The sequence below is a fragment of the Colletotrichum phormii genome (genome assembly GCF_030913505.1).
Source record: "Colletotrichum phormii strain CBS 102054 chromosome Unknown BDP81scaffold_6, whole genome shotgun sequence".
Lineage (NCBI taxonomy): Eukaryota > Fungi > Ascomycota > Sordariomycetes > Glomerellales > Glomerellaceae > Colletotrichum > Colletotrichum phormii.
This window is the reverse complement of record NW_026851448.1, coordinates 2079443-2105456: the sequence shown is the minus strand read 5'-3', so window position 1 is coordinate 2105456 and position 26014 is coordinate 2079443. Positions and strand designations below refer to the sequence as shown.

Genomic DNA, 26014 nt, shown 5'->3' with positions numbered 1-26014 from the left:
CTGGATGACTAAGACGCATCAGCCTCATCTGTCACCCCCAGCCACATTTCCAACACGCCACAGATTTCTAGACAACGTCGGTAATCGCTTGGGAGCTGCGACTGTGCTGAAGACATGCCATGAGTATTAATCAGGCGTTCATTTGACGTACGCCAAATTAGACGCTCATGTGGTCACATCATCACATCTTGTTGTGGTTTTTGGTGAATACGGTACGACGCACATTTTCACTACTACGTCCAAACACTTACAGCAGTCGAAGAACGATGTGACGAAGCAATTTAATCAAAGGAGTTCTCGTTACTAATTACTACTATTATTACATGGCTGCGAGCCTATTGTTGCTAAGATTCCTATGCCTCAACCTTCCTTGATAGGCGAGACACTGTGGTCGTGGCCACCAATCTTTGCCTTCGCGTGGACTTTGGCATTGTGCATCCGCTGTCGGAATGGCATGTGCTCCTGCGCTCTGCGACCTCTGAGTCCAGTGTGTGTCCGCAGAGGAGGTTCAAGTCCGCCCGTGAACTTGCGATGCTCTTCGAGACGCTTCTCAGAGATCGTATCAGGCGCCCACCTCTTGCGGATGAACCACGGCAGGCATGACGCTACCCACGCGTCGGGGATGAGACGGATGAAGACTCCCCAAGGAAGAGAAATCGCGCCGAGACCAATAGAGAGACCCCATTCCTTGCCATTCAAAGCATGGATCTGGAAGGCCTCACCTCCCTTGAAAACAATGAGAACCTGACCACCAATCATGATCAGGTTGATTCCGATGAAGAAGTAATTCTTGGTGATGTTCTCAAAAATGTTGAATCTGTTGTCCAGGCGGCGGTTGCTAATCGCGAGTCAGTTGATTGTTCACCATTCTTCTACCATGAAAGACTTACTTGAGTTCGTTGAAGATTTGCAGCCAGACAAATGTGTTGAAGACGAGGGTATTCAGACTCTTGGTATCGTCTTCAGATGTGCCGTAGCCCAGAAGGCTGCGTCCAGCAAAGTTCAAGACAAAGGTGATGACGAGCTGTAAAATGGCCTGTCCGATGATCATCTTTGCCATTCTTAGCGTGATAAGTGAGGCAGATTTTCGGTCAGGCTTGCGGTCTAGGACACTCCGCGTCGGCGGGTCTGTGGCAAGCGCGAGTGCCGCGAATGTGTCCATGATCAAGTTGACCCAGAGTAATTGGACGGCATTGAGCACCGACTCTTGGGTGGGACTGGCGACTGCAGAGACGAATGTCAAGACAACAGCGGTCACGTTCACGGTCAGTTGGAACTTGGGAATGTTAGCGACTTCATTCGACTCTCCATACTGGTGAAACTTACCTGCAAGAACTTCTTAACGGAGTCGTTCACAGCTCTTCCCCACATCAAGGCTTTGACGATCGAAGCAAAGTTGTCATCCATCAGAATGATGCCAGATGCTTCTTTGGCGACTTCAGTGCCAGCAATACCCATGGAGAACCCAATATCTGACAGCTTGAGCGCGGGCGCGTCGTTCGTGCCGTCTCCAGTCACAGCAACCGTCTCGCCAAGATCCTTGAGAGTCCGAACAAGGATTCTCTTGTCTTCAGGACTGGAACGTGCAAGAACTTGAAGTTTGGGAACGATGTTCTTGAGTTCTTCCTCAGTCTTTCTGCGGAAAGTTGGGCCTTCCATGGCAATGCCGCCATCTTCGGGATGATAGATGCCACATTCCTTGGCGATTGCTCTTGCCGTCAAGATGTTGTCTCCAGTAACCATGCGGACCACCACACCAGCGCGGTTGCAGTCCTTGATGGCGTCGATGACGGATGATCTCAGCGGATCTTTGATGCCGTAAATCGCAATGAGGGTCATGTCTTGGTGAATCTTGTCAAAGTCTGCACTCCTCGAATCATCCTCAGAGACGGCTTCTTTTGGCGGCCAAGAGTCGAAATCCCGGAAGGAAGAGCCAATGGTGCGAAGGGTTTGGCCAGCGTACGAATCAATGGTTTGCGCAAACATGTCCTTGTCTTCCGTAGTCAAGTCCACAACGTTGAGCTCGGAGCCGTTCGGGTTGTCCAGCACCTTGGTGCATTTTCCGAGGAGAATCTCAGAGGCTCCCTTGACGTAAGCCCTGTATTTCCCGTTCGAGAGCTTGACAACAGTAGCCATGTACTTGACTGCCGAGTCAAAAGGAACAACTTGAACAACATTTGCGTTTGATCGCTCTTCCTCGACTGGCCCGGCTCCCAATTGATCCCGGCTGAAAGTGAGAAGAGCAACTTCAGTCTTGGACCCGATAAAAGTCTGCTCTCCGTCTTGGTCGCCCTCGAAGGCAGTGGAGTTGACAGCATTGCCTTGAATGAGAAGCTGCTTCGTCTCAGAGCTGAGGTCTTTGGCAAAATCTCCGGCTGAGACATTTCGGACCGAGTTGACGTGGGTTTCGTCGGAAGGGGACGTGCTGTTCTTGGGTTTCTCTTCTTTTGACGATTCGAGAGGAGCGTCGGTACCACCAAAACTGATGCTCTTGCCCAGTGTAGTGGCAACAACTGACATCTTGTTCTGCGTGAGGGTACCTGTCTTGTCTGAGCAGATCGTGGTCGCGTTGCCCATGGTCTCGCAAGCCTTGAGGACTCGCACCAAATTGTTGTCTTTCATCATACGCGATGTTGCGAAAGAGAGCGCCAGAGTAACAGCCAGAGGCAGTCCCTCGGGAACAGCCACAACGACAACGGTAACCGAAACAATAAAAAGCTTCAGGAATTGCTGGCCTTTCTGTTCAGGGGTACCATTGTTCGTGGGAAGTCCAACGCAGAACTTGATGAAAAGGACGACGAACAGCAGTAAAGCTGCGGCAAAACCAGCTTTCGCAATCCAATCAGCAAGAATGTTGAGCTTTCTCTGCAATGGAGTATCTTCTTGTTCGGTTCTCAGAGACATGGTAATGCGGCCGTATGAGGAATTGACGCCTACTGCAGTGGCCATGAAAGTACCCGTGCCTTCTTGAATCTTGCTGCCGGAGATGATGAACGGATCCATCTTCTCAATATCGGGATGATCGACGTTATCGTTCGCCATTTTGTCAAGAGCAGCGTAGACTTCGTCGGCGCCGACCTTTTTCAGGAGATCAGACTCGCCTGTAGCCGATGACTCGTCGCACTTGACCCCGTGACCTTCAATGAAGATGCCATCAACAGGTACCACTAGAGAGTCGGATATTAGCCAGGAATCGACCTGAAGTCCCAAAGATTATACGTACTGTCGCCAGTTGAGAGATGAACCACATCGCCAACCACAATGTTGTAGATAGATATTTCCACTGACTTGCCAGACCGGATGACCTTGACAGTACGATCATCATTCTTCTTGTTGAGAGTGTTGAACTTTTGTTGCATTCGCCAGTCATTGATCGAGCCAACCATGACGACGATCACAATGGCAACCATAATGGCAACACCCTCGACCCATTCGACTCGAGCTTCACCCGGTTCATGGCTTTGTCCAAAAGTCTCGTATAAGCCCAGCGCAAGAGAGACGACGGCGGCGATCGACAACAAAATCAACACCTTGTCGTTGTAGGCGATCCACACCATCTGCAAAAAGGACTTTTGCTTTTTGTCGGGCAGTCTGTTGTCACGAAACGCATGTTTGCGGTCCGAGAAGCCACCAGTATACTCGCTTGGAGGAGGCGGAATGGGAATGTCATTCTTCGCTTTTGGGTCTGGCTGGGGGACTGTGTTTCCAGCTGCACCGTACTTGGGGACGCCCTTGAGGGCCACCTCCTCGAACGAAACGGCATGATCCAACTTGTCTTCGTCAACACCCAAACCGGTCTTGCGGTTGGTTTGAAGACCCTTTTCCAGACCAGCAAGACCACCGAGAGCGTAAAAGGCGTTATGACTTTTCGGGTTCAAGAGCTTGCTCAGATGACCGGGGGCGAACGCGAACTTGTTGTTTTCTTTCGTGTTAAACATGTCTTCGGTGCCGCGATCAGGAGTCAGAGCATCTGCCGTATCCAATGAGAACTTCCGGGATCCATGGTGGTTCTCATCCTTGGCTGTCTTGGCCTCGATATCAAGTGGCTGTTGCTGACTCTTTTCGTCCTGATCCGAGACATTGACGCCTTTCTCGGCATCTTTGTTGGCTGTCGCCATAGTAGCAATGGGGACTAAGCGATGTGGCGAGTAGCCTTCGGATTGATGCGGTATTCAGATGCTCAAGTTGATTTCTGTCGGGTATTATTCCAGAATTTTCTGTCGAAAGAAGATGTGATTGGGCCAAGAAAGGTGTTGTTGTTTGATCCAGACCGTTACTGAATTAGGAATGGAAAGGCGTAGAGGCAACGGGCAGATGTTGCTAAAGCCTGTGAATGTAAGCTGGAAGGAGTGAATGTTGTCGTGCTTGCCCAGTGAGTCGAACGAAGTGCGGAAGCTGCTCCGAATTTTACCTGGAGAAGGCGCGGTGATGCTTCTGGGAGGCCTCCTCTAAGGTATAAGGGAAGGAACAACCACCACAGAAGTGCAGAGCAATTTGGATAGAGAAGGAGAGGAAACAACAAGACAAGCAAAAGAGAGAGGAACGGGACATGATGTTATTGTCTACTCCCTACGAAAAGTCACTAAGCAGGCACAGCATCCTTGGCAAGCCTAACTTGTACCTGGTAATACTTAACCACAGCATCATCAGCAATTTCACCTGCCGTCACAGCTTTCACTAAGCCCGATGCCTACCTTTTTACGTGCATAAATCGCGGCACTCCGGGGATGAAGCAAGCTGTACCAATCATCGGACGAACAATGACGATGGAAAAGTGTTGTTGACCACAAAATGGTCCGGAGGAAGCTGACCATGGAACGGTCAATGCCAAGAACGAGCGTGCAGGGCTCGGACGATTGTCGCGAGCGCATTCGCTGGCTGCTCCTTCAAGTGGTTTCTGGTTTGATGAGAGCGAGACCAATACGTCGCCTAAGTCTTGGCAAACGCGGACTGAGTCCAGAAAGCTTGACTGGTCGAAAGAAGCTTGTGTTTTCTTGGCCAAGTCACCTGTACGGACGAAGATGGACGGCTATTTGGTGTTATTGGGAGAATTCCCCTTAATATCAATTCTCCCTCTCATTTCATCAGCGAGCCAAGGCGCGGTGCATTGCGGTTCAGAAAGTTGCCTTGCCTCCCTCAAATGGATATGGCGGCATGCGTTTCTTGTTTTTCATGGTCTGAAGTCTGGCTCCCCCAATGATGAGGGAGGGCGCGCCATGTGCCACTCCCTCTCAGCCATGGTTGTATGTCTACATCATGCTGCCTGATGAGGGAAGCGCCATTCATCCACACCTTTATGCCGACGGGAGACGTTGAAAGGTGGCTTGATGGTAACCACCCAGTCTGCAGGGCAAGCAATGCTGATACTTTGCGTCTAGATAGCGGTTGATACCAGTTGCTTAAGAAGCTACCGCCTCAGAGAGCGGGTGCAACCCGTATGGATGACAATCTGGTTGAAACGGGTAATTAGGCAGCTTGACTTACAATGGCCAGACGGAACGGCTTGGTGCGCTGTCGCCCACATTCCACCCTGTCAACGATTTCAGTTGCCAAGACCTCATTGTTTTGAGACAGCACAGCTGGACAGGCAAACCGAAGTGAAAAAAAACCTGGCAGCACAGGGATTGGTATTCGCTAACATGGGATGGCACAGAAAGCACCGTACTTCCCGTCGTCTCCCTAAATTCCTCCTCACCGAAAGATACGCCGGCAGTCTGCAGGTCTGACCAGCCCAGAAGATGCGACACACGTGGCGTCATCCTGGCCAGATCGGTCGTCCACGACTGTTCTCTCGGCGCTGGAGAGTGCGAGTTTGCTTGGTCGTCCAAGAGGTGGCTGCCTCCCTCTCACCTCCTCTTCCTTGCCCAACTGCCATGACAGATCTCTGATGATCGGTATTCGTAGTGTAGATACGGAAGTTTGGAACGTAAGGTGAGGTGCTATCCTTGCTGGTTTCCTTCTCGTTTGGTGTTCCTGAATCCGTCAGAGTAGATCATGTGTTTGCAGCCAATCAGCGTCTTGTTTATCCAAAGAAGGTTCAGACCCCAGAATGGTCAGTGCGCGACGCAGGAGGGGTTGTTTCGACCTCAACTTCCACACTCGCTTTCTCTCCCACCAGCCAATTCAAAACTGACGTGAGAGCTGTCGACCGTAGCTTCGCATCGAAACCTGGCTTCAGCCGGCCCTGTATGCCATCTCAGCTTGAACCGCGCAGGTAGATCATCACGCTGCCCCGACGTCTGCAGCTCCCCCGGCTCTCCGCGAAACGGTCCAGCTGCACGCACATACCCCGCCATCCCCTTGTGCCGAGCTTAAGCTGCCAGCTGCCGCATCGCATAAGTGCCAGGCCATCACCGAACGCTTTGGGCCGCTGGTGAGCACTCGCCTCCAGCCTGCCTGAACGGCACAGCCTTGCGACGAACCCACGAAGCTCTCGATTGGGGCAGTTCCCCAAACACAGCCGGACAGCTTGTAGCTTCTTGCTGCGGCCAGCTCTATTGAGCTGTCAAGGTTTCACGACAAAATGCCTTCCGAACCTACAAAGGCCTCTAACGCAGGCATCATCACGGATGATGCCGGCGAACGCCAGATCCCCGAGTCGAAGCGAGCGGACGGCAGCGTCCGCAAAGCCATCAAAGTTCGCCCCGGCTATCGCCCCCCTGAAGATGTCGAAGTCTACAAGAACCGCACTGCCGCAGGATTCCGTGATCGCGCGACAAGAGGCGGTATTCCTGGTGCGACGGGCCTGAAGGAGGAAAAGCCGGACGCCTCGTCTTCCGCCGCGAGTAATAAGAATGCAAAGCGTCGAGAAGCGCGAAAGAAGGCCAAGGCTACCGGCGAGGAGGAAGGGGACGATACGAAGCAGACTGGTGGTGACGATAATGCTGCCAAGGCCGAAGAGGCTGACCCCGAAGTCGAGAGAGAAAAGAAGGCTCGGAATCTTAAGAAGAAGCTGAAGCAGGCAAAGGACCTCAAGGACAAGAAGGAAGGCGGAGGGACGCTTCTGCCCGAGCAGATCGCCAAGGTCATCAAGATCAACGAGCTTATTCGCGAACTCGATGCTTTGGGATTTGATGCTGAAGGAGAGCCCAAAACTGGCAATGGGGCCGACGGAGAGTCCAATGCGAAGGAATCATCCAAGGAAGCCTGATAATTTTCTTTGTGCTTCTGGCGTCTTTTCACTTCGATGTTGGCTCTGCCATGCGATTGATCACAGTCCAAAGCAATCCATCAACTTCACTGCCCTATGTGCACCGCGTATATCGAACGGATGCCTCACCTACAAAGCGCACCCATCAGGGAAGAAGCTCTTGAATAGAGCTTTTGAACTGATTGGCAGCCAAAGAGCGGTCACTAGATCAGTTGGCCTTTGCAAGCTCGATACACCATTTTGTCTGGTTCTGGGGTAGAATTAGGATTGCATGATGTGCAATCCCAAGATCATCGACGACCCCGATCTTCTTGCGGCAACGTCGGATCCGAATTCACATTTCTCTCTGGGTTTTCCTGAAACTACAGAATGTGCAACTTGGAGATGGAAGCAGGGCATGACTTTGTCTAGTCGTTGGCATAAAGATGCTTTCCGGCGTGCAATGCATGACGATGGTGGTAGATCAGCATGTGGACAAAGCAGATATGAGAATTGGGGAATATGAGGCAATTGCCTATATAAACATAGACTGCTTCCAATACGAAAAACTCTTTACTACAACACGCACAATACAAGTCTTGTTCGCATCTCGATGTGATATTGTTCTAGAAAGTGGCAATGCGGGTAGCGGGGACCCCCAAGCGCATTGATCTTGCGGGGCAAAGCGTCTCAGCCGTCTCGCGTCGAGGCATCAGGTTGCATTGTTTGCCTGCGTCTGCGACGAAGAGAAGCAGCACTGACATGTCTCCTGTCTTGGTGTTTCGTATTGGAGACTAGGAGGTGGAAAGGGGCCTTGTCAACAAATGCTTCTCCTTCTCTATCCTGGGGCCGATCCGGATCACAATGGGCCATCTTTTCCGGAGGCCGATCGGAGCCCAGCCCATGGCATCCAGGTGGAGAGGGATCTGTCCCAACTTCCGGATCATACCCGGCTCGCGCCGTGGGGTTCGGCCGGGGGGTCTTTTTGTAATTTCCTCCGGGAGAAGTGGAGTTGGCAGATGCTCGGTTCCACCAGGCAAGATGCCATCCCGTCACCACTCACCATCACCCTATAGCATCTGTTCCAGTAAATAGGTCTTGCAAGGCGCTGGGAAGTCAGTAAGTCAGTGCATTGGAATCTTATCAATTACCTTTTGCAAGCTATAGTGGTGGCATGTCATGCGTATTCCAGACTCGACTTGAAGTGAGGCTGGCTGTGAAGATCGTTCAAGATGCTGCCAACTTTCTTTTGTTCCTGATGCACCCAATGTGCGGAATATTTCGTTGAAGATATGGGCTGATGCGAGAAAAGAAAGCTTCGTTACCGATGACGAGCCAGTAAGTGGATCCGGAGAAGATGCCCAGAAGATGCTATCGTATCCTACCACGCATGTTCGGAATTCGCCATCCAGTAACATCGGCGGCCGACGTGACCTTACTATTGCTCTTTCTCACTCATCTATGAGATATGCAGGTAGATATCCCTTGGTCTGACAGAAAAGATGCGTAGGATCAGGAGCGATATATTGTTGTCTCAGAATCTCTCGTAAGGCATGCTACTGCAATTACAGATAGCTCTTGAGGTACTTATTTAAAACAGAGTTTCCAATAATTCTCATTACTACCGCCGTGAAGACTTCATTCGGCAGGAGACGGGTATTGACCAGGGCAATCTGGTTTCGGTCAAGTGAAAGATCTGTAGATCGTCCCAGGGACGCATTCATCTTTCGGTCAACCACAGAGTATCGACGCTGGCGACAGTAGGTAGTACCAATAGATCATCCTCCGGATGAGCCGGAAATAAGGACAGCAGTGACCAAAGATCTAAATCAAAAGTCCGACTAGGCCACTGATGAAGCCTCTGACGAAGACGAGATCCTATATTTCAATTATCAAAATCCAACGCTGAATTACTCACGATAACTCTATCCTTTAGCAGTGGTGGACGGGAAGCATTCTATATAAAGTCACAGTGCAGCGCGGGGCGAGGCAGCGCGGCCGCGGCCAGGGAGACAGCTGTCGGCATCGCACCGGGACCATCCTGACTTCCTGATTGGGGGGGGGGGGGGGGGGACCCGGGGGCCGAGCAACACTCTTTGATGCGCTGGTGTGGCGTCAAAGCTAGGGTGGAGCTGAAGCTTAGCCACCCGACTCGCGTGCTGCGAAACATACCTCCTACGCTGACGTTTCCCTCCGGACATGTGTTTGACTTCGACGACTTTCCAACCGACACGTTAATCACCCAAGTCAATTACCACTGGGCTGGCCCGTACGATCACTCCTGCTGTCTATCGCGTCCGCCTCGGGACGAATCTTGTTGCTTTTGGGCGACCCTTACATCCCCTGATAACCTGTTCTTTTTGATGATCACCAACATCCAGACGAAGCTCCGAACATGAGGCTTAGGGGCAAGGCTGCCGCCCCGTGGCGCATCCTGCTGTCGGTCTTAACCTTGACAGCAGTTGTCCATGCAAAGGACGAGCCGTCAATCAAGGTCACCGCCATCAGACATCCTCCCATCAACCTGAATTACTTCGAAGACTCCGACTCCATCCTTTACCACGATGTCTCCGAACGAAACATTTATCGGTCCGACGATGCGGGCGTGTCGTGGAACAAGATCTCAGACGTCCCTGGCGAAAAGGCCTACATGCTCACCATGCACGAATTCGACAAGAGCCGCGCCTACGTAATCACCGAAGGCAAAGAACACTGGAAGACCTCCGACAAAGGCAAATCATGGCAGAAGTGGGAGAGTGTCGCCGGCACCAGCGCCTTCCGCGAGGACATCCTCCATTTCCACGCCGGCGACCCGGATCGCATCATCTTCAACGGCATGGACTGCGCCGGCATCTTTTGCGAAGAAGTCTCCATGTACACGACAGACGGCTTCAAGTCCAAGGCGAAGCCCCTCAGATTCAACACTGCGGGATGCTGGTGGGCCAAGTCCTCGGACCTCTTCACCACTGGCAAGGACGACCTCGACAAACAGCGGATTCTCTGCATCGTCCGCGACAGCTTTTCGCCTTTCAAGGAAGACCAACGCCTCTTTGCGTCTGATAACTACTACGAAAAGGTTGACAACAAGATTCAAGAATTCGAGCCGAACATGGATACAACCCGGGGAGTGCAGGGTGTCGTCAATTTGGCCGTGGTCAAGAAATACTTGATGGTCGCCACGTCATCCCTCAATACTGATGAGATGGCTCTCTTCGTCACAGACGACACTATCAAATGGCATCGCGCCATGTTCCCCACCGATCATGGCCACAAGATCAACCAGGAAGCCTACACCGTCTTGGAAAGCACAAACTACAGTATCCAGATTGATGTCATGAACACGAGACCCTCGAACCCAATGGGTGTCATGTTCACAAGTAACTCCAACGGCACTTTCTTCATCGAGAATCTCGAGCACACAAACCGCAACTCCCGTGGTCACGTCGACTTTGAGAAGATCTCTGGTGTGCAGGGCATCTTCATTGTCAATACTGTGAAGAACTATGAAGAGGTTGAGAAGGACCCCCGGAAGGAGAAGCAAATTGTCACCAAGATCACATTCGATGATGGTCGCAACTTCCACGGCCTGAAGACGGGTGACGATGAGCTGCAGCTGCATTCTGTCACTGATCTCGACAACGTTGGTAGAGTGTTTTCTAGCCCTGCCCCTGGTCTTGTTCTCGGAATCGGAAACAAGGGCAAGGCTTTGACCAAATTTGGTGAAGGAGACGTTTACGTTTCCGACGATGCGGGTGTAACTTGGAAGAAGGCTCTCGACGGCCCTCACAAGTACGAGTTTGGTGATCAGGGCTCCATCCTGGTAGCCGTCAAGGACTCCAATAAGGAAGATGTGGGAGAAATTCAATACTCCTTGGACCATGGCGAGAATTGGAAGAAAGCCTCGCTCCCGGATGACCTGAAGATTAAGCCCGAGCTGATCACAACGACACAAGACTCGACTAGTCTCAAGTTCCTGCTCGTCGGCAGGACAGGAGGCGATAATGCCAAGTACCACATCATTGCGATTGACTTTGAAGGCCTGCACGAGCGAACGTGTAAGGACGACGACTTGGAGGACTGGCACGCCCGCCCCGATGCCGATGGCAAGCCTACCTGCCTGATGGGCCACAAGCAGACGTACCGCCGCCGTAAGAAGACGGCCGACTGCTTCATGAAGCAGGAATTCAAGGACCCTGTTCCTGTCACTGAAGACTGCGAGTGTACGGATGCAGACTTTGAATGCGACTACAACTTCGTCAAGGATGGTGATAACTGCAAGAAGGTTGGCCCCATCGTCGCGCCTGATAATGCCTGCAAGAATGCCAAGCCGGACGACACGTTCAAGGGATCATCGGGCTGGCGCAAGATCCCCGGAAACACCTGCAAGCGGAAGAGTGGCGCGCAAAAGGACGACGAAGTTGAGCGAAAGTGCTCTGACGTTGGCGGCACTCCTAGTGCCCCTGCTGATGGCAAGATCAAGGCGGTCCAGCACGTCTTCAAGACAGACCTGAAGGACTTTGAAAAGATTTACTTGGAGAGGGGCGAGTCGAGCACTGAAGTTGATGAGACCATCCTTGTAAGACCGGTCGAGTACGCTGGCAACAGCATGCGAGCCGACAAGCAAATTTGGCGAACAAAGGACCATGGCAAGACTTGGGATAAGATTCTTGAAGACGAGGAGGTGCGCGGCATCTACCCGCACTACTACTTTAAGGATGCCGTGTTCTTCACCACCGACTCTAAGAAGGTCTTGTACACGATCGATCGCGCCGAGCATTTTCACTCGTTTGAGGCGCCCACGAAGCCCGGAACGAGCAACCCTCTCTCCTTCCATCCCGACAAGAAGGACTGGCTCATCTGGATAGGCGAGAAGTGCGAGAAGATTGATGGCAAGGACCAATGTTTCAAGGAGGCGTCGATCTCAAGGGATCGCGGTGACAATTGGAAGACGGCCATGCGCTACGTCCAGAAGTGCGAGTTCACCGGTCACTCGGCCTACAAGTTCCGCGATATGCGCCAAGTTGTTTGCCTTGCCCACAAGCGCGAGGACAATGAGAAGGATAACCCAAAGGTCATCGTCTCCAGCAAGGACTTCTTCGACGAGGACAAGCAATTTCACCATTCAGATGTAAAGGACTTTGCCACCATGGCCGAGTTCATCGTGGTTGCCGCAGAAGACAAAGAAAAGGACGGCCTTCGTGCTCTTGCCAGCTTGGACGGCGTCAGCTACGCCGAAGCTCACTTCCCCGTCAACTTCAAACCGGGACACCAGAATGCCTACACCGTACTCGACAGCTCCACGCATGCCGTGAACTTGTTCGTGGCCACCGAGACTACCGAAGGGCGCCGTCAAGGAAGTATCATCAAGAGCAATTCGAACGGAACATCGTACGTCATGAGCGCACAGGCTGTCAACTGTAATGACGAATACTATGTGGATTTCGAGAAGATCACCGGCCTCGAGGGTGTGGCGCTTATCAACACCGTCGCCAACAAGGACAAGAAGAACGAGCCGAAGAAGGTCGTCACCCAAATCTCTCACAACGATGGCTCGCAGTGGACTTTCCTTCCTCCGCCAAAAGCCGATATCGATGGCAAATCCTACTCGTGCAGTAGCAGCGAAGGCGATGAGAAGTGTGCGCTGCATCTTCATCACTACACTGAGCGAGCCGATAAGAAGAAGACCTTCTCGGCTGCCACCGCGGTTGGACTTATGTTTGGTTACGGCAACGTGGGCCCGAATTTGGGTTCTGTCAAGGACGCCGATACCTTCATGACGACCGATGCCGGCATCACCTGGAAGAACGTCAAGAAGGGTGCGTGGACTTGGCAGTACGGTGACCAAGGATCCATTGTTGTCCTTATTCAGCGGGCCAGCCGCGAGAACCCAGTCAAGACAAAGACCATCCAGTACACCACCGATGAGGGCAAGACCTGGAAGCCATTTGACTTCACGGACAAGGAAGTCACTGTCTTGGATATCTCGACTCTCCGCTCCGGGGCTTCGCGCAACTTCCTCATTTGGTGCAAGGACGATGGCGGCGAGATGTTCTCCGTCAACGTCGACTTAACTGGCCTGAGCGACCGCCCTTGCAAGAACGACGAGAACGGTGATTCTGACTACTACCTGTGGTCGCCCAAGCACCCCTCGCAGCCCGATGACTGCCTCTTTGGACACGTTTCGAAGTACCTGCGCAAGAAGGACGAAGCAAACTGCTACAATGACCTCAAGGTCCAGCACCTTTACCAACTCCAAAACTGCACTTGCACCAGGGCCGACTATGAATGGTAAGCATACTACCACACCTTAGTATTACGCATCATGGCTAACAATATATCTACAGCGACTACAACTTTGAGCTGGATGGCCACAAACAGTGCAGTCTTGTTGAGGGCAAATCTCCCTTGTCGGCTGAGCAGTGGTGCAAGGAAAACCCTGACGCCGTTGAATACTACGAGCCTACCGGATATCGTAGAATCCCGCTCACCACCTGTGATGGAGGTCAAGAGTTCGACAAGCAGGCCAACGTACACGCCTGCGCCGGCAAGGAAGAGGAGTTTGAGAGGCGGCGCAGAACGTCCGGCATAGCCATCTTCTTTGCGGTCGTGATTCCCATCGGACTGGCAGGTGCCATTGGCTGGTGGGTGTACCAGAACTGGAACGACAAGTTTGGCCAGATCCGGCTGGGCGAGTCGCCGAACCTTGACAACGACGCGCCGTGGATCAAGTACCCGGTCATTGCCCTGTCGGCGGTGGTTGCCGTCGCGGCGGCCCTGCCGCTCGTGGCCTCGGCCTTGTGGGGGCGCGCCACCTCTGCTTACGAGAGTGTGAGCGGCGGAGGCGGGGGCAGCTGGCTCAACGGGCGGGGCAACCGCAGGTTCACGACGAGGGACAGTTTCGCGCGGGGCAGAGGAGATTACGACATTGTCGACGACGACGAGGGCGAGCTCCTTGGTGACGATAGTGACGAGGACGTATGAACGGGTTTCTTATGACTGGGGGGAGGGGAAGCAATGGGGCTGCTCGCGGAAGGTTCCTTTTTGCCAGAGGAGGTAAACGCAGCACCCAATCGATACTGTGACACTATTTACTGTTGGATTCTGGAGTGGACGGGTTATCGGGCAGGCGGGGAATCAGGCAAAGGCTGAAGAGAACACTGGTAGACCGCTTTCTTTCCTTAGAATGTGTATTTTCTAGGCATGGCGTTGACTTTCAAGCCGTTTTTTTTGTTCTCACTCATTGATTGTGACATGTGCGGTTCAAGTTATGCGCATCGTGACCTTGTGGACCGCTGTCTACCTGCATGTTGGGGTGGGATGGGTGTCCTAGGCTGGCTACGGAGTACGAAGTACTCTTCACGAATAACCACTTTGAACTTGGCAGCGAGCAGCAGCGGCGCGGAAGTGCCGAAATGATCGACAACGACTCGTGCTCCGAGGAGGACTGCGGATGCTGTCTGTCAAGTCTGTCATATTGTTGACCCTGTTGGTCCACGATACCTAGGCGAAGAGTGCCCCAAGAGCCTCGCTGGCTCCGGAAGTCGGAAAGAGCGGATATTTCCGGCTGCCCCGGGCCGGGGACTGGGAAACTCGACTCTGTCAAGAGGAACCGAGAGCTGCCCCCTTTTTTTTTGGTGCCAAAACCTCTCTCTGGTCCAGGAGTCTAGAGTCTAGGGACCTTGCGCGGTGGGGATTGTGACCGAGTCGTGGGCTTTTGCTTGGGATGTGAGATGAAGTTGGCTTTTTGCTCATGGCGGTCTGGTTTTTCTTCATGATCCGTTTCTTGGTCTTGGAAGTTGGAAGCAAAATGCCCTAAGATGGAACCTAGGGCTTACGTGGTAAGAGAGCGAGAGCTTGAGCAGAGATATGTTGAAAAAAAGGGGGCCTACGCATGGTGATCTCGAATGGGCTGGACTGAGTGATTCGCAGACGACAAAAGGTTCAAGCTTTTGGGATCCTTAACATTGATCTGCTAGGCCACAATTCTTCACTGATACTCGATGTTCACCAACGTGTATCCCATCTGATATCCCGTGCCCTTCCCGCGACCATGTGGGAAGTTGTACTCTATAGAGCACGAACAAGACCGTATTGGAAGGAGACCAGTAAATCACTTACTCGAAAAGGGTCTTGAGTCTGGAACTACAATCTCTTGACTCCCCACCGCCTTACATTTTTGATTTTGGGTAGCTCTGGCAGCTTGGCGCTGGAGAGGTTACGGCTCTGAAGGGAAATTCGGAAGATTTGGAGGAGATTGGCAGATCGTGACCGTCTTCAACTAGGCGAACATTGGGGAAATAGATCTGCATAATGTTTCCTCCGGGATGGTTGTTATCTGGAAGGGTTGTCAAGGTTCACCAGTGACCAGACACGTTGTCGCTGCACGTTGCACGCATTTGTGCAGTGACTGGGATGTTGCGTTGTTGACCATTGACCAACTTGCCAACACTTTGCTTCTTTGGCGAGTCTTAGGCCTCGAGGCCCCGGAGGGGAATACGAGAGGGTGGTGGGGATCACGAGTCCCCGCCCGAAAAGAGTCTGGTTCAGCTCGGCATTTTGTCTGGGGGGGATGAGGCGGAGATGGCCCGGGTGAATGAGAATTCAGCGCAGAGGGGGCCCGCCAAGGGCCAAGGCTCGAGAGTCGAGCAGAAGCTGGCCAAGCTGGCTGCCAGGCTTGGGCTGTTGCGCTGGAAAGCAAAAAGAAAAAGGGGTTGCGGGAAATGGGATCCACAACTGACGACGAGGGTGCGTTTTTGTGCAGTGATTTTGCTCTGCACAATTAAGCGTGGTAAAACATTTCAGACTTGTGCAGGAGTGCTACCTTACCTGACGTAAGTACCTGAGCGTCCAGGGCATGCCAGATTTTTCCTATTCCTTCGCGGCAAGATTCGAGGCTTTTTTTTGTGTTCAAATTTTGGCAGTTTCCGTTTATATCGGAAGGAACAGAAGAAGGCTTCGCACGTGCCTGAGCTCTGTCCAAGCCGAACCACTGGGGGCTTGCTCGCGTGTGGTGGAGAGTGTTTGTGCGATGGCTGAGCTTGATGATGGCGTTCCTGGGTTTGGGAAGATTGCAGATTTGTTTCAACGGGCATCGACGATTCGAGATAGATATCCGCAGTGTATAGAACGCAATGCGCACTCTGTAGCGTCGTTGGGCATCCTGTATCCCGATATGCGCTCTCTTGTCTCTGTCTGTTCCGTACGGTGTATCCCTACATGCGGAGAGAACCGTTCGATGATAACAACCCCCTGGCCGTTGGAGATCCACCCCGCATGGTAAGAAACTTGGAGCAGCCAGAGACAGACTGCGGCAGACAAAAAAGCAGTTGCTAGCAGACTAGTTGCAAGGTAAAAGGTGTGTTTCGACTACCTTTCTCTGGTGAGGCGTTTCTTAGTGCTTCAGATAGTCTAGCGACTCCAAAGTCTAGTCCGAGTCTCGCGCGCCAGTCTGTCTGGGTGGTCCAGCTCGTCTAAAAGTAGGCCGTCGGGTTATTTTCTGCCTCCGGACGGGCCTTGCATCTGGCGCCAGATGCAGGTACGAATCATCGGGCCAAACCATGCCTGATGAGAAAAGCATGCACACCTCTCTCGCATGCCGCCTCGAGCATCTCGTGACCGTCATCTCTCGGTGACGCGCCGTCGATTTCCTTTGGGCAAGACTGTAAAATTGCTTCCCCCCCCCCCCGATACGCCGTGGCTTCCAGAGCCGAAGGTTGCAGATGATCCATCAAGAGACATCAAATTTGCCGCCGAAGCGCGCCGGGCGATCAGCCACGAACACGAGGTTCAGACTCCATGGGATGGCGGGGTGCATCAACACCCGCGAGAAGTCGGGATTGGCCGATGTACATTGTATGCGTACCATGTAATGGATTATGGGGGTTCATCGGAATTGTCGCGCTTGGAGATTGAGCAAGACAATGGATTGACCAAGTCAGACGAAACGGCATTCTCGGCGTCCTGAAGAATCGAATCTCATTTTATTCTTCTTTCCCAATTCGTACGGATCATCATCATCGCAATCAGCGTAGGGCAGGAAAGTTGTACGGAAGTTGGGAGGCCCGGGCGACGGTTCATGTTTTTCTTTGACAGTCCATGCAGGAGAAGAGGGAACCCTTGTTGGAGGGTCCCCCCCTCTCGAGTGAGAGAGAGAGAGAGAGACGATACGAAAATAAACTGTCATCAAGATTATTAGCCCGATACCAATGAGAGAGAGCGAGAGACTCGACAGAGCATTGACCCTGCTGCGAGATGGACAGCGTCAGGTCTGAGGTCACCGGTGCGAGGAAACAACGGCCGGCGCGACGGTGAGGTATACAAACTAAGGTAAGGTGCGAAGTACAAAGTAGTGTACGGAGTAGTGTAAGTACCGTGTGACTGATGATGGACGGTGAGGTGTTCCTGGATTACTGGATGGACCGGGGTCTAGCGTAAACAGCTTGGCATGGGCGCAAAAAAGAAGGCTCCCTGGCTGGAAAGGAGGAGAGTGGGAGGTTCATCTCATTTTCCGGGTCTGGTGCTAGAGTGTCTAATGTCGCTTAGCTAATTTCCCGGACGCACCACTCGCTCCTCCCCCCTTCTCAACTTTCTGACAGAGTCACAACTTCTCCTCCAGCTGGGAGGCAACTGCAGTTTACGAGGCCCAACTCGCTCCTTTGCCCCCCGCTGCACCCGCCGATCCCTCTCCAATCAGTGGACTGCGCACCTCGGGTACCTTGCAGCTCCGCCTCTGTTAGCTTCTGCGGGCTGCATTGGATCCTTCTTCCTTCCAGGTTCGCTTCCAAACCCGTTTTATTCCATTGTGTGGGAAGGAGAGAATGAGAGACATTATGTATGGTGTGGTACTCCGTACACCTTACGGATACTTCGCATAAGGTAGTCACTGGTGTTGCAGCTCACCTCGTGCTCACCGTCTACCGTCCCTTCTTCGTTGCTTCTTTTGGCCCTCCGCCACTGGCTGATGCAAGACTCAAGAGAGCCCAGCCCAGGCTGTATTCTTTCTCGAACCACACACACACAGTCAACTAACAACGTCGAGCCTAATTTCACCACACCATGTCTCTCAATCCCCTCCAAGCCCGTCAACGGTGGATTCGGTTGGACCGTTGGCCAAGGGGACTTGACCACGCCTTTACTCGCTCATTTGCTGTCGTGTCTGCCTCTGGACTGGATCTACTTGGCCCTCCCGCCTTGCGGCCTTCCAAGAGCCCAAAACGATAACCCCAACTATGCTTAACCGGGATGGCCATTTCGCCTCCCTTTTCCTTGCTGTCAGTCTGATAGTCAACCATGACGAATCGTGAACAAGGTGCTTCTGGTCATCTCATTACTGCAAGCGCAGTCAAGATTGCCAGCCCGTATTGATTCTTCAAGCCCCCTGACCGAAGCCCTCTCCGGATGGCAACGTCTCCATTGTGATTCTCAACCGACAGCTTGCTTCCCTTTGCTTTTCCCGAATCCCATGGTCCCGAGAATCCCCAGACACTCCACCAAGACGCCCAGGACTCTGAAGCTGAGATTCGTTTCTGGCTCCTACACCAGTGGTCCCTCTCCACCTCCTTGTCCCTCGCCTCTCTGTTGTGACTTGCTGCCGAGAACAGGGGCTTGTTTGCTGTCGAGTTGCTGCTTGTATCCGTATGGAACACAAGAAACCCCTCAGTCTGGGTTGAGATAGTGTTGCTCTTACATGTTGCCCATTGCTTCTTTATCCCGCAGCCAACAGCTCATGGTGGTCACCAACGGTTCCCCGACTTCCATGGTAAACAAGTGTCACCACCAGCATCATGGAATACACAAGATGAATACACACAACACAGTCCCTCTCAGTTCCCCCTCTCCCTCCTCTACCAGACTGCCAATGGCCCAATGCCATCCAATGTAAGGTCATTGGACGCTAGCCTGCCCGCACTTTGGTCCATTCATCCATCTGGAAGTGGGCACACACACCGTCGCGCACACACCCCGGCCCAGGGCCCCCCAGGGGACATGCTAAACTTCTCACGGTCGTACCCATGAAAGTACGGATACTAGCCTTCTACCTAATCTAACCACCATCACAATAATAACATCCCGGTCCCGCCAGTTTCTTTCCTACTCTTTCTCCTTCCCTTTTCCTTTCCTTACGAAAACACCGTCAAATGAGTTGATACCGTCAACGTAGTTTCGTCGTCCCTTTCGTCTCTACGCGCGCAAACCTTCACTACCGCTTCACTCTTTTAGCGGGCACTCGCTTCCCAAAGTCGATAATACTCAATTCCCCCTACTCAAGAAAAGAAAAAAAAGGCAACTTAATTCACCATGAAGGGCTCCATCCTCGCAGTCGCAGCCGCGACCGTCACCGGTGTCACCGCCGTTGCTCACCGTCACGCCCACGCCGACCTCTTCAAGAGAGGCGCTGACCAGGCCTCCGTCTGTGTTCCCGGCTGCACCACCATCTACACCACCATCTACGGCGAGGCTACGCGTATGTCTCTCTCCCACTTACACTGTCATCCGTTATCATCAGTCAGAGCAATCTCACTCTGTAGCCCTACAGAGCCTTGGGAGTGGAGGCGGATGAAGCTTGTATCGATCTTCGTGGCTGACCTGACGATCAACAGTGGTTCCTAACCCCCCCAGCAAGCCCAGCAGCAAATCCGTCGCCAGTGCCCTTCCCTCGGCGCCTGCGCCTGCGACCACCAAGCCCGCGGAGAAGCCCACGTCCACCGCGAAGCCCGTGGTGCCCGTCCCTACTCCGGTCCCTGAGCTCTGCCCTACCCCGGGTACCTACACCTTCCCGGCCACGACCATCACCGTGAACCAGACCACCACCGTCTGCGCTCCCGAGACCACAAAGGTCCCTGCCGGTGTTCACACAATCGGTGGTGTCACCACCGTTGTTGTCAATGCCACCACCGTCGTCTGCCCGTACGCCACCGAGAAGACCAAGGATGGTGTTGTCACCAGCGTCGTCGAGACCACCACCTACGTCTGCCCCACTCCTGGCACTTACACGATCGCTCCCACCACCACGACTGTGACCGCCCCGGCCACCTGCGTCTACCCCGTCGTCACCGAGATCGTCCCCGGTACCTACGTCCGCCCTCCCGTCGTGACCACCATCACCGAGACCAGCGTCGTCGTTGTCTGCCCCTTCACCAGCCAGAACCCTGAGCCCACCAGCTCGGTCGTTGTCCCTGCTCCTTCCAGCCCGGCTCCCGCGCCCACCACTGAGGCCCCCAAGCCTGCGCCTACCACCGAGGCTGCCAAGCCCACCACTCCGGCTCCTGCTCCCGTCCCCACGACCTCCGCCGTTGCGACCCCCGAGCCCGTTCCCACCTCGGCCAAGACCTCCTCTGCTGCCGCTCCCTCCTCCTCTGCCCCCGCCACCGGTGGCCTCGGAGGCGACAAGGGTGACCACTGGGCCATCACCTACACTCCCTTCACTGAGGATGCCTCTGGATCCTGCAAGAACGCCGACCAGGTCGATGCCGATATCTCCGTCATCAAGAACTCTGGCTTCCGCACCGTCCGTGTCTACTCCACCGACTGCAGCACCCTCGAGAACGTCGGTGCCGCATGCAAGAAGTACGGTCTCCAGATGATCATTGGTATCTTCGTCAAGGAGTCTTGCGACCCCAACTCCGCCGACATCAAGAACCAGGTTGACGCCATTACCGCCTGGAAGCAGTGGGGCATGGTCGAGCTCGTCGTCATCGGTAACGAGTGCATCTTCCAGGGCCGCTGCTCCGCCAGCTCCCTGAAGCAGCTCATCGTCTCCGCCAAGGCCTCCATCACCGCCGCTGGCTACACTGGTCCCTACACCACCGCCGAGACCGTCGGCGTCTGGCAGCAGTCTGATGTCATCTCCGAGATCTGCGACGTCATCGACATTGTCGGAGGTCAGATCCACCCCTACTTCAACGCTGAGACCGCCGCCGGCGACGCCGGTACTTTCGTCAAGGGCCAGATTGACCTCCTCGAGAGCTCCCAGATCTGCGGCACCAAGCCCGCCTACAACCTCGAGTGCGGATGGCCCTCCGGCGGTAACTGCAACGGTAAGGCCTGCCCCGGTACCGCCGAGCAGACCACCGCCATTGCCGCCATCAAGAAGCTCGCCGGTGATAAGACTGTCTTCTTCTCTTTCCGCAACGACGAGTGGAAGGACCCCGGCTCCTGCGGTTGCGAGCGCACCTGGGGCTGCGGTGATCTCTTCTCCTTTTAAGAGACTAGCATCACGAGACAGGAACAAGAAGGAAATCGATACCAACAAAAAGGATAGCCTCCCAATTACTTCTAATTTCAACGTTCGGCATTTGAACAAAAGAGACCAACCTCCCTCCGACGTTGCCTTGAGGTGTAACCCATGAATCCAGATAAGACAAAAAAGACCCCCTTCTTTTCCACAAAGACGATTTGCAACGTTTCCCCTATCAAGTGTACAATGACAATCGGATACCCCACGCCCCAAACAGCAGAGGACTTTCAAGTGATCCCTCCCTACGGTTTCGAAATTTATATATGTATTGCCTATAGCTTAATTATTTGTGTATGTATATATATTTGCTCTATTTTGATCCTTGTACAGGAGCGTAGGCCAAGTTCTTACCTACATATTTAAACAACTCTGCATGGTGACCGGCTATTGGTGCGTGCCCTCAATAGTAATTCTCATGCGTTCTTCCATTCACATTCGTCCTCAGGTCTAATCCACATGTCTACCAAGCCTGACAAGAGCTCTATAACTGCCTCTTCAGCACACTTCTCTATCTCTGTCTTCTTGCGAGGGGGGGCTATCAACTGTCAATGTCAACGTTGGAAGGGGAAAAAGTCCGTCTGTAACATGACGTTGCACTTGTCCCTGACCACAACCCCATGTTCTCGTCCGAACTGTTGGTCCGTGAAATAAACTTTGGCTACAACGTTTCGCATACCCTACGTACCCTACGTACCCTACGTACCCTACGTACCCTACGTACCCTACGTACCCTACGTACCCTACGTACCCTACGTACCCTACGTACCCTATGTGCCTACGTAGTGTCCAACAAAGACAAAAGGGGGTAGGGAAGAAAAAGTTCACAGAGAGTGATAGTGCACAAACGAACCAGGCAAGGTCATGAAAAGTGGTATTTCGTCAACGTCTTTATCGGGATATATTCCGCCCGCCTCCTCCTCCACATCGCCCTTCCATATGGATTAATCCCATCTCCCCTCTCCCCTTTGCCTTTCATGAATCTAGTAAATAAACCAAGTATGTAAAAACAGCCAACTCCCCAGAATATGATAAGCCAAAATGCTGAAGAATCCAGGTTCCAAAGGTTTTTCATCCATCATGTCAAGAGAAAGATGTAACAGTGTGTATCCGCATGTCCCTCCGTGCCGAAAAGTAATGCAACCAGGAAAACCCACATCGGTTTCTACACGTCCAAGATAGAAACCCATGGACAAAAAAGCCAGGAGACACCGATGTCCTGCCCCCTTAACCTCCCCCACCACTCCTCCGTGACGTCGTTAGTAATCCTCCATGCAGTATGAACAGTGACTACGCTGTGCTAATTGCAAAAGATGAAGAAGGAAAAGGAAAAGAAGATGCTTGTCAAGTCTCGGACCCTGGAAAAGCTTTCCCGACCGTCTTTCCCAAGGCCAGCGCCCCAGGGCACCGGCACTGTCTATATATCAAACACGCATCGAGTACGGGTCGATCCAAAGTTTGAAAACCGAGGTAGAGCTCGAAATAAAACGCCCAGTTGACCAATGTTGCCACGGCACGGTGGCCGAAACAACGCCAAAAACGCCGCCGGAGAGCAACCAATGTATTCCCGAAGGGACCAGCGTTGGTAGATGCAGATGATAACAAGTGGGGTATCAGATCTTTTCAGAAAGGCTCCAAGTCATCAAAGAGGTCGTACCCTCTTTCGCGCTGAGCCGATAGTTTCGGTTGAACCATCTCTGCATCAGACAATAATACTCCGCTGTGGCTAGGCCTCCACCAAGGGTCCAAGGCCGCAGCTTGATGTGCGTACTCAAAGTCGGAGCTGGATCCTATGTCGCAACGCTCCAGTTGTACCAGCCCTCCGCGAGTCCGGTCCATACAGAGAATGTTGAGGTCCTGGCCATCGTTGGTGAACTCGACACCTCCAATCTCCCCAAAGATATCGAAAGACTGCTTATGGGCTAGAGTTTGAATGTCGATGATGTTGACATAGTCGGCTTCCTCGGCTGCGACGAGGACTTGAGGGCCGCTACCTGTAGGAGAGAACCTCAAGCTGCGAACACCTGCCATCTCGGAGCGAATAGTGGTGAGTGGCTTGCTGGTACCGTCCGAGTTGGTCCACATTCGAGCGTCCCAAAGCTTCACGCTCATATCCTGGAAACCGGTGGCAACGGTCCAGCCATTGTCTGACCAGTCGCACGCGAACCCAAAGTCCCGGTGGCCTCCCAGCTCTTGCAAGATTTCACCGGTGTCCGCGTTTGCAATCAGGACGTTGTAGTTGTCACCGACCATTACGCGCAAACGACGATCAGCCGACAGAGCGGAACAATTAATTGGACAGCCGTATTGCGTGTCCAGAACAAACTTTTCGGTAGCCACATCCATGACACGGAAACCCTGGTCGTTGGACGCAAAGGCGGCTAGCGGTGAGGACGAGTTCCTCGAAGCATGGATCTGCAAATGGTTGGTTATGCCACTTACGTGGCTGGTGATTTGTCCCTCGGTGTACTTCTTGTCCTGACTGTAAATGTTTCGCATACAGTACTCTCCGTTGAAAGTACCCGCAATCAATATGCCGCAGTCAGCATCTAAAGTTGAAATTTGGACACCGATCATGTCGTTGAGATCCATAGCCACCTCGCTTTCGCCAGACACAGGGTTGACCTGGTGAACGGCTCGCTGACCCGGGTAGAAGGCGTGGCTGCGTCCAGAACATGCTAGGATGTTGCGCAGCTGAAAATGAGCCAGATGAACGTTTTGACGGATTTCCATGCGACGAAACCTGAAGAAATCTTCGGTATTTCGTATAATCCTGTCTGGTAAATGGGGCTGTGACGTTCGTGTTAGCTACAGTTTCGGATTTGCATTGTTCCACGAGGCGACTTACAGCCCATATATCTGAATCTGTCCTGTTGGTGTAATTCTTGTAGTCCAGGCATCTCCGTTCTCGAGCATTCTTGCGTGTCACCCCCAAGGCTTCCCAGTCGATGCCCTGCGCGTCGCATGCGTCGCCCTCCAGTTCCGAGTATCGCACACGCGTGACATCCCGCGAGACCTGTGCATTGATTTGACGAATGCCAGGGCTAGGCCCTCGAGACTGAAAACCATTACGCCACGCCCAGCCCTTGAGGAAGTCGGTTAGGCCAGGATTCTCTGGGCCGAGGGTGCTTGGGTTGGGATTGCTGAGGGCAGGCGGACCTGCGTTTTCCCAAGCTATATCGTCCTCGTTGGTAATCACTGCTTGGAACTGCTGAAGCTGCTCGGCAACGGGTGGGTAGAAGACATCATCATCGTCGTCATCATCCATGGCTCCAGCATGAAGCATGGGATGAAAAGGAGTCGTATCAAGCGGGGTGGGATGATGAACTCCTATCGGATCGAGAAATGCATGCCCGGCTGCAATAGATATGTTCCAGTAGTTGACCATGTGAGCAGGCGGCCCCGTGGACGTGTGTTGCTCTTGTGACGGATGTGCGGGGTGCTCGAAGTGATGATTCCCAGGAAATGACTGAGTCTGGTCCATTCCGGCCTCGTTGTCGGACATGGGAGGAGACAGAAGGCTGGTTACTGTCATTACATGATCCAAGGGAGCACCTCCGTCGCTGTCGCTCATGTCTAGGTCGTCATCCTCATCCTCCACATCGTCGTCGTCGTCATAGTCTTCGTAGTCGTCGTAGTCGTCGTGTATGAATGAGCCGGGCTCGTGGTAGTAGGATGAGGGTATCACGGGGAAGGTTTGGCTGTGAGAAGAGTATGCGGCTTGGCCATGTGTCGGCGGATCGTGAGGCTGTTGTTGTTGCTGGCTGGGCTCGCGGTGGAGGTGGTATTGTGCTTGCTGATCGGAGTAAGCATCGACTGGCGGCGGGGCGGACCCGAGGGCTTGGTGATGGTTTGAGGAAACGGATGCCGCCTGAGCCTGAGAAGGCTGGGAAGCCGTTTCTGAAGTTCTCGGTCGCATTGTGGTGTCTTCAAGTGTATGCCGTAGCCAGTGAAGGCCGATCGAAGAACATCGAGCGTTGCTGCACAACAAGGAGAAATACCCGCGGTCGGGTCGGATAGATGCGTCTTCTCTTGTGGTTGCGGCTGCGGCTGCGAATGGAAAGATGACGGTTGTCTCCCTCCAGGGCCAACACCTCTGTGGACAAGGCAGCAGTCAGTATTGCCAGTCAGGCGTGCGACTTGTGTAAGATCCGTCTCTTGTTCCTTTTCCTTCCAAATCAAACACACTTGGTCCCAAGCGGCGCCGATGTAGAACGGTGTGCAACGTCTCTACTGAAGGCGGTAACAGTAGAGGGTTTGTGTCTGCAGTTGAGCTCGAGCAAATGACGGACGCCAATGTGCACACTGGACAGCCAACGTGCGAGAAAGGTGCAGAGATTGAGAGTGCTCGTCGGGGCGGTCGTCGGCGGTCGTAGGCGGTCGTATGAACGAGTGAATGGGAAAGATGAGGACGATTGCTGGTGGCAGTTTGGTACTGGGTTGGGAATGCGGTCAGGCGGAGAGGCGGCGAGATCGAGTCCAGCAGTACTCCGTAGGGTTGTAGTAAGGCGGGAGCGGGACTGGGACCCGAGCGGGATGTCTTTGGCTGGGATTCCAATGGAAACGACAAGGGAGGACAACTCCGATAGTGTGCACCAAGTATTATGGGAGCGCCGGGTGGATGGGTGGGTGTTGGCGCTGGTGTTGGCAAG

General features: G+C 53.3%; 6 protein-coding genes across 6 annotated transcripts; 4 read left to right on the top strand and 2 right to left on the bottom strand.

Moving 5' to 3' along the window:
- Positions 1 to 144: 144 nt before the first annotated feature.
- Positions 145 to 4392, bottom strand: BDP81DRAFT_345472 (calcium-translocating P-type ATPase). The gene is made up of 4 exons (XM_060586093.1): positions 3224 to 4392; positions 1327 to 3167; positions 891 to 1276; positions 145 to 838 (listed from the first exon to the last, which is right to left on the bottom strand). Exons 1-4 carry the CDS (start codon positions 4116 to 4118, stop codon positions 361 to 363), a joined length of 3600 nt encoding a protein of 1199 aa, XP_060447798.1. The 5' UTR covers positions 4119 to 4392; the 3' UTR covers positions 145 to 360.
- A 577-nt stretch (positions 4393 to 4969) lies between these two features.
- BDP81DRAFT_198419 (uncharacterized protein) lies at positions 4970 to 5508 on the top strand. The gene is made up of 2 exons (XM_060582517.1): positions 4970 to 5435; positions 5494 to 5508. The coding sequence occupies exon 1, from the start codon at positions 5022 to 5024 to the stop codon at positions 5265 to 5267; it is 246 nt and encodes an 81-aa protein (XP_060447797.1). The 5' UTR covers positions 4970 to 5021; the 3' UTR covers positions 5268 to 5435; positions 5494 to 5508.
- Positions 5509 to 6343: 835 nt separating this feature from the next.
- On the top strand, positions 6344 to 7286 carry BDP81DRAFT_198411 (uncharacterized protein). Its single transcript, XM_060582516.1, has one exon. The coding sequence runs from the start codon at positions 6524 to 6526 to the stop codon at positions 7148 to 7150; it is 627 nt and encodes a 208-aa protein (XP_060447796.1). The 5' UTR covers positions 6344 to 6523; the 3' UTR covers positions 7151 to 7286.
- Positions 7287 to 9524: 2238 nt separating this feature from the next.
- On the top strand, positions 9525 to 14110 carry BDP81DRAFT_392535 (vacuolar protein sorting/targeting protein 10; the record flags this gene model as incomplete). Its single annotated transcript, XM_060587722.1, has 2 exons — positions 9525 to 13417; positions 13474 to 14110. The coding sequence occupies 2 exons, from the start codon at positions 9525 to 9527 to the stop codon at positions 14108 to 14110; spliced, it is 4530 nt and encodes a 1509-aa protein (XP_060447795.1).
- Positions 14111 to 19426: 5316 nt separating this feature from the next.
- Positions 19427 to 21332, top strand: BDP81DRAFT_315230 (glycoside hydrolase superfamily; the record flags this gene model as incomplete). Its single annotated transcript, XM_060584074.1, has 2 exons — positions 19427 to 19592; positions 19729 to 21332. 2 exons carry the CDS (start codon positions 19427 to 19429, stop codon positions 21330 to 21332), a joined length of 1770 nt encoding a protein of 589 aa, XP_060447794.1.
- Positions 21333 to 22904: 1572 nt separating this feature from the next.
- Positions 22905 to 25410, bottom strand: BDP81DRAFT_198350 (WD domain-containing protein). The gene is made up of 2 exons (XM_060582514.1): positions 24211 to 25410; positions 22905 to 24152 (listed from the first exon to the last, which is right to left on the bottom strand). Exons 1-2 carry the CDS (start codon positions 25279 to 25281, stop codon positions 22986 to 22988), a joined length of 2238 nt encoding a protein of 745 aa, XP_060447793.1. The 5' UTR covers positions 25282 to 25410; the 3' UTR covers positions 22905 to 22985.
- Positions 25411 to 26014: the final 604 nt, after the last annotated feature.

What these genes read in the sequence shown, in the direction of transcription:
- BDP81DRAFT_345472 (XM_060586093.1), bottom strand. Translation starts at nt 4,118, where the DNA reads ATGGCGACAGCCAACAAAGATGCCGAGAAAGGCGTCAATGTCTCGGAT. An exon ending in TCATCTCTCAACTGGCGACA is followed by an intron (nt 3,168 to 3,223) that starts GTACGTATAATC and finishes CCGACTCTCTAG; the next exon opens with TGGTACCTGTTGATGGCATC. An exon ending in CCGTTAAGAAGTTCTTGCAG is followed by an intron (nt 1,277 to 1,326) that starts GTAAGTTTCACC and finishes AACATTCCCAAG; the next exon opens with TTCCAACTGACCGTGAACGT.
- BDP81DRAFT_198419 (XM_060582517.1), top strand. Translation starts at nt 5,022, where the DNA reads ATGGACGGCTATTTGGTGTTATTGGGAGAATTCCCCTTAATATCAATT.
- BDP81DRAFT_198411 (XM_060582516.1), top strand. Translation starts at nt 6,524, where the DNA reads ATGCCTTCCGAACCTACAAAGGCCTCTAACGCAGGCATCATCACGGAT.
- BDP81DRAFT_198350 (XM_060582514.1), bottom strand. Translation starts at nt 25,281, where the DNA reads ATGCGACCGAGAACTTCAGAAACGGCTTCCCAGCCTTCTCAGGCTCAG. An exon ending in CAGATTCAGATATATGGGCT is followed by an intron (nt 24,153 to 24,210) that starts GTAAGTCGCCTC and finishes CGAACGTCACAG; the next exon opens with CCCCATTTACCAGACAGGAT.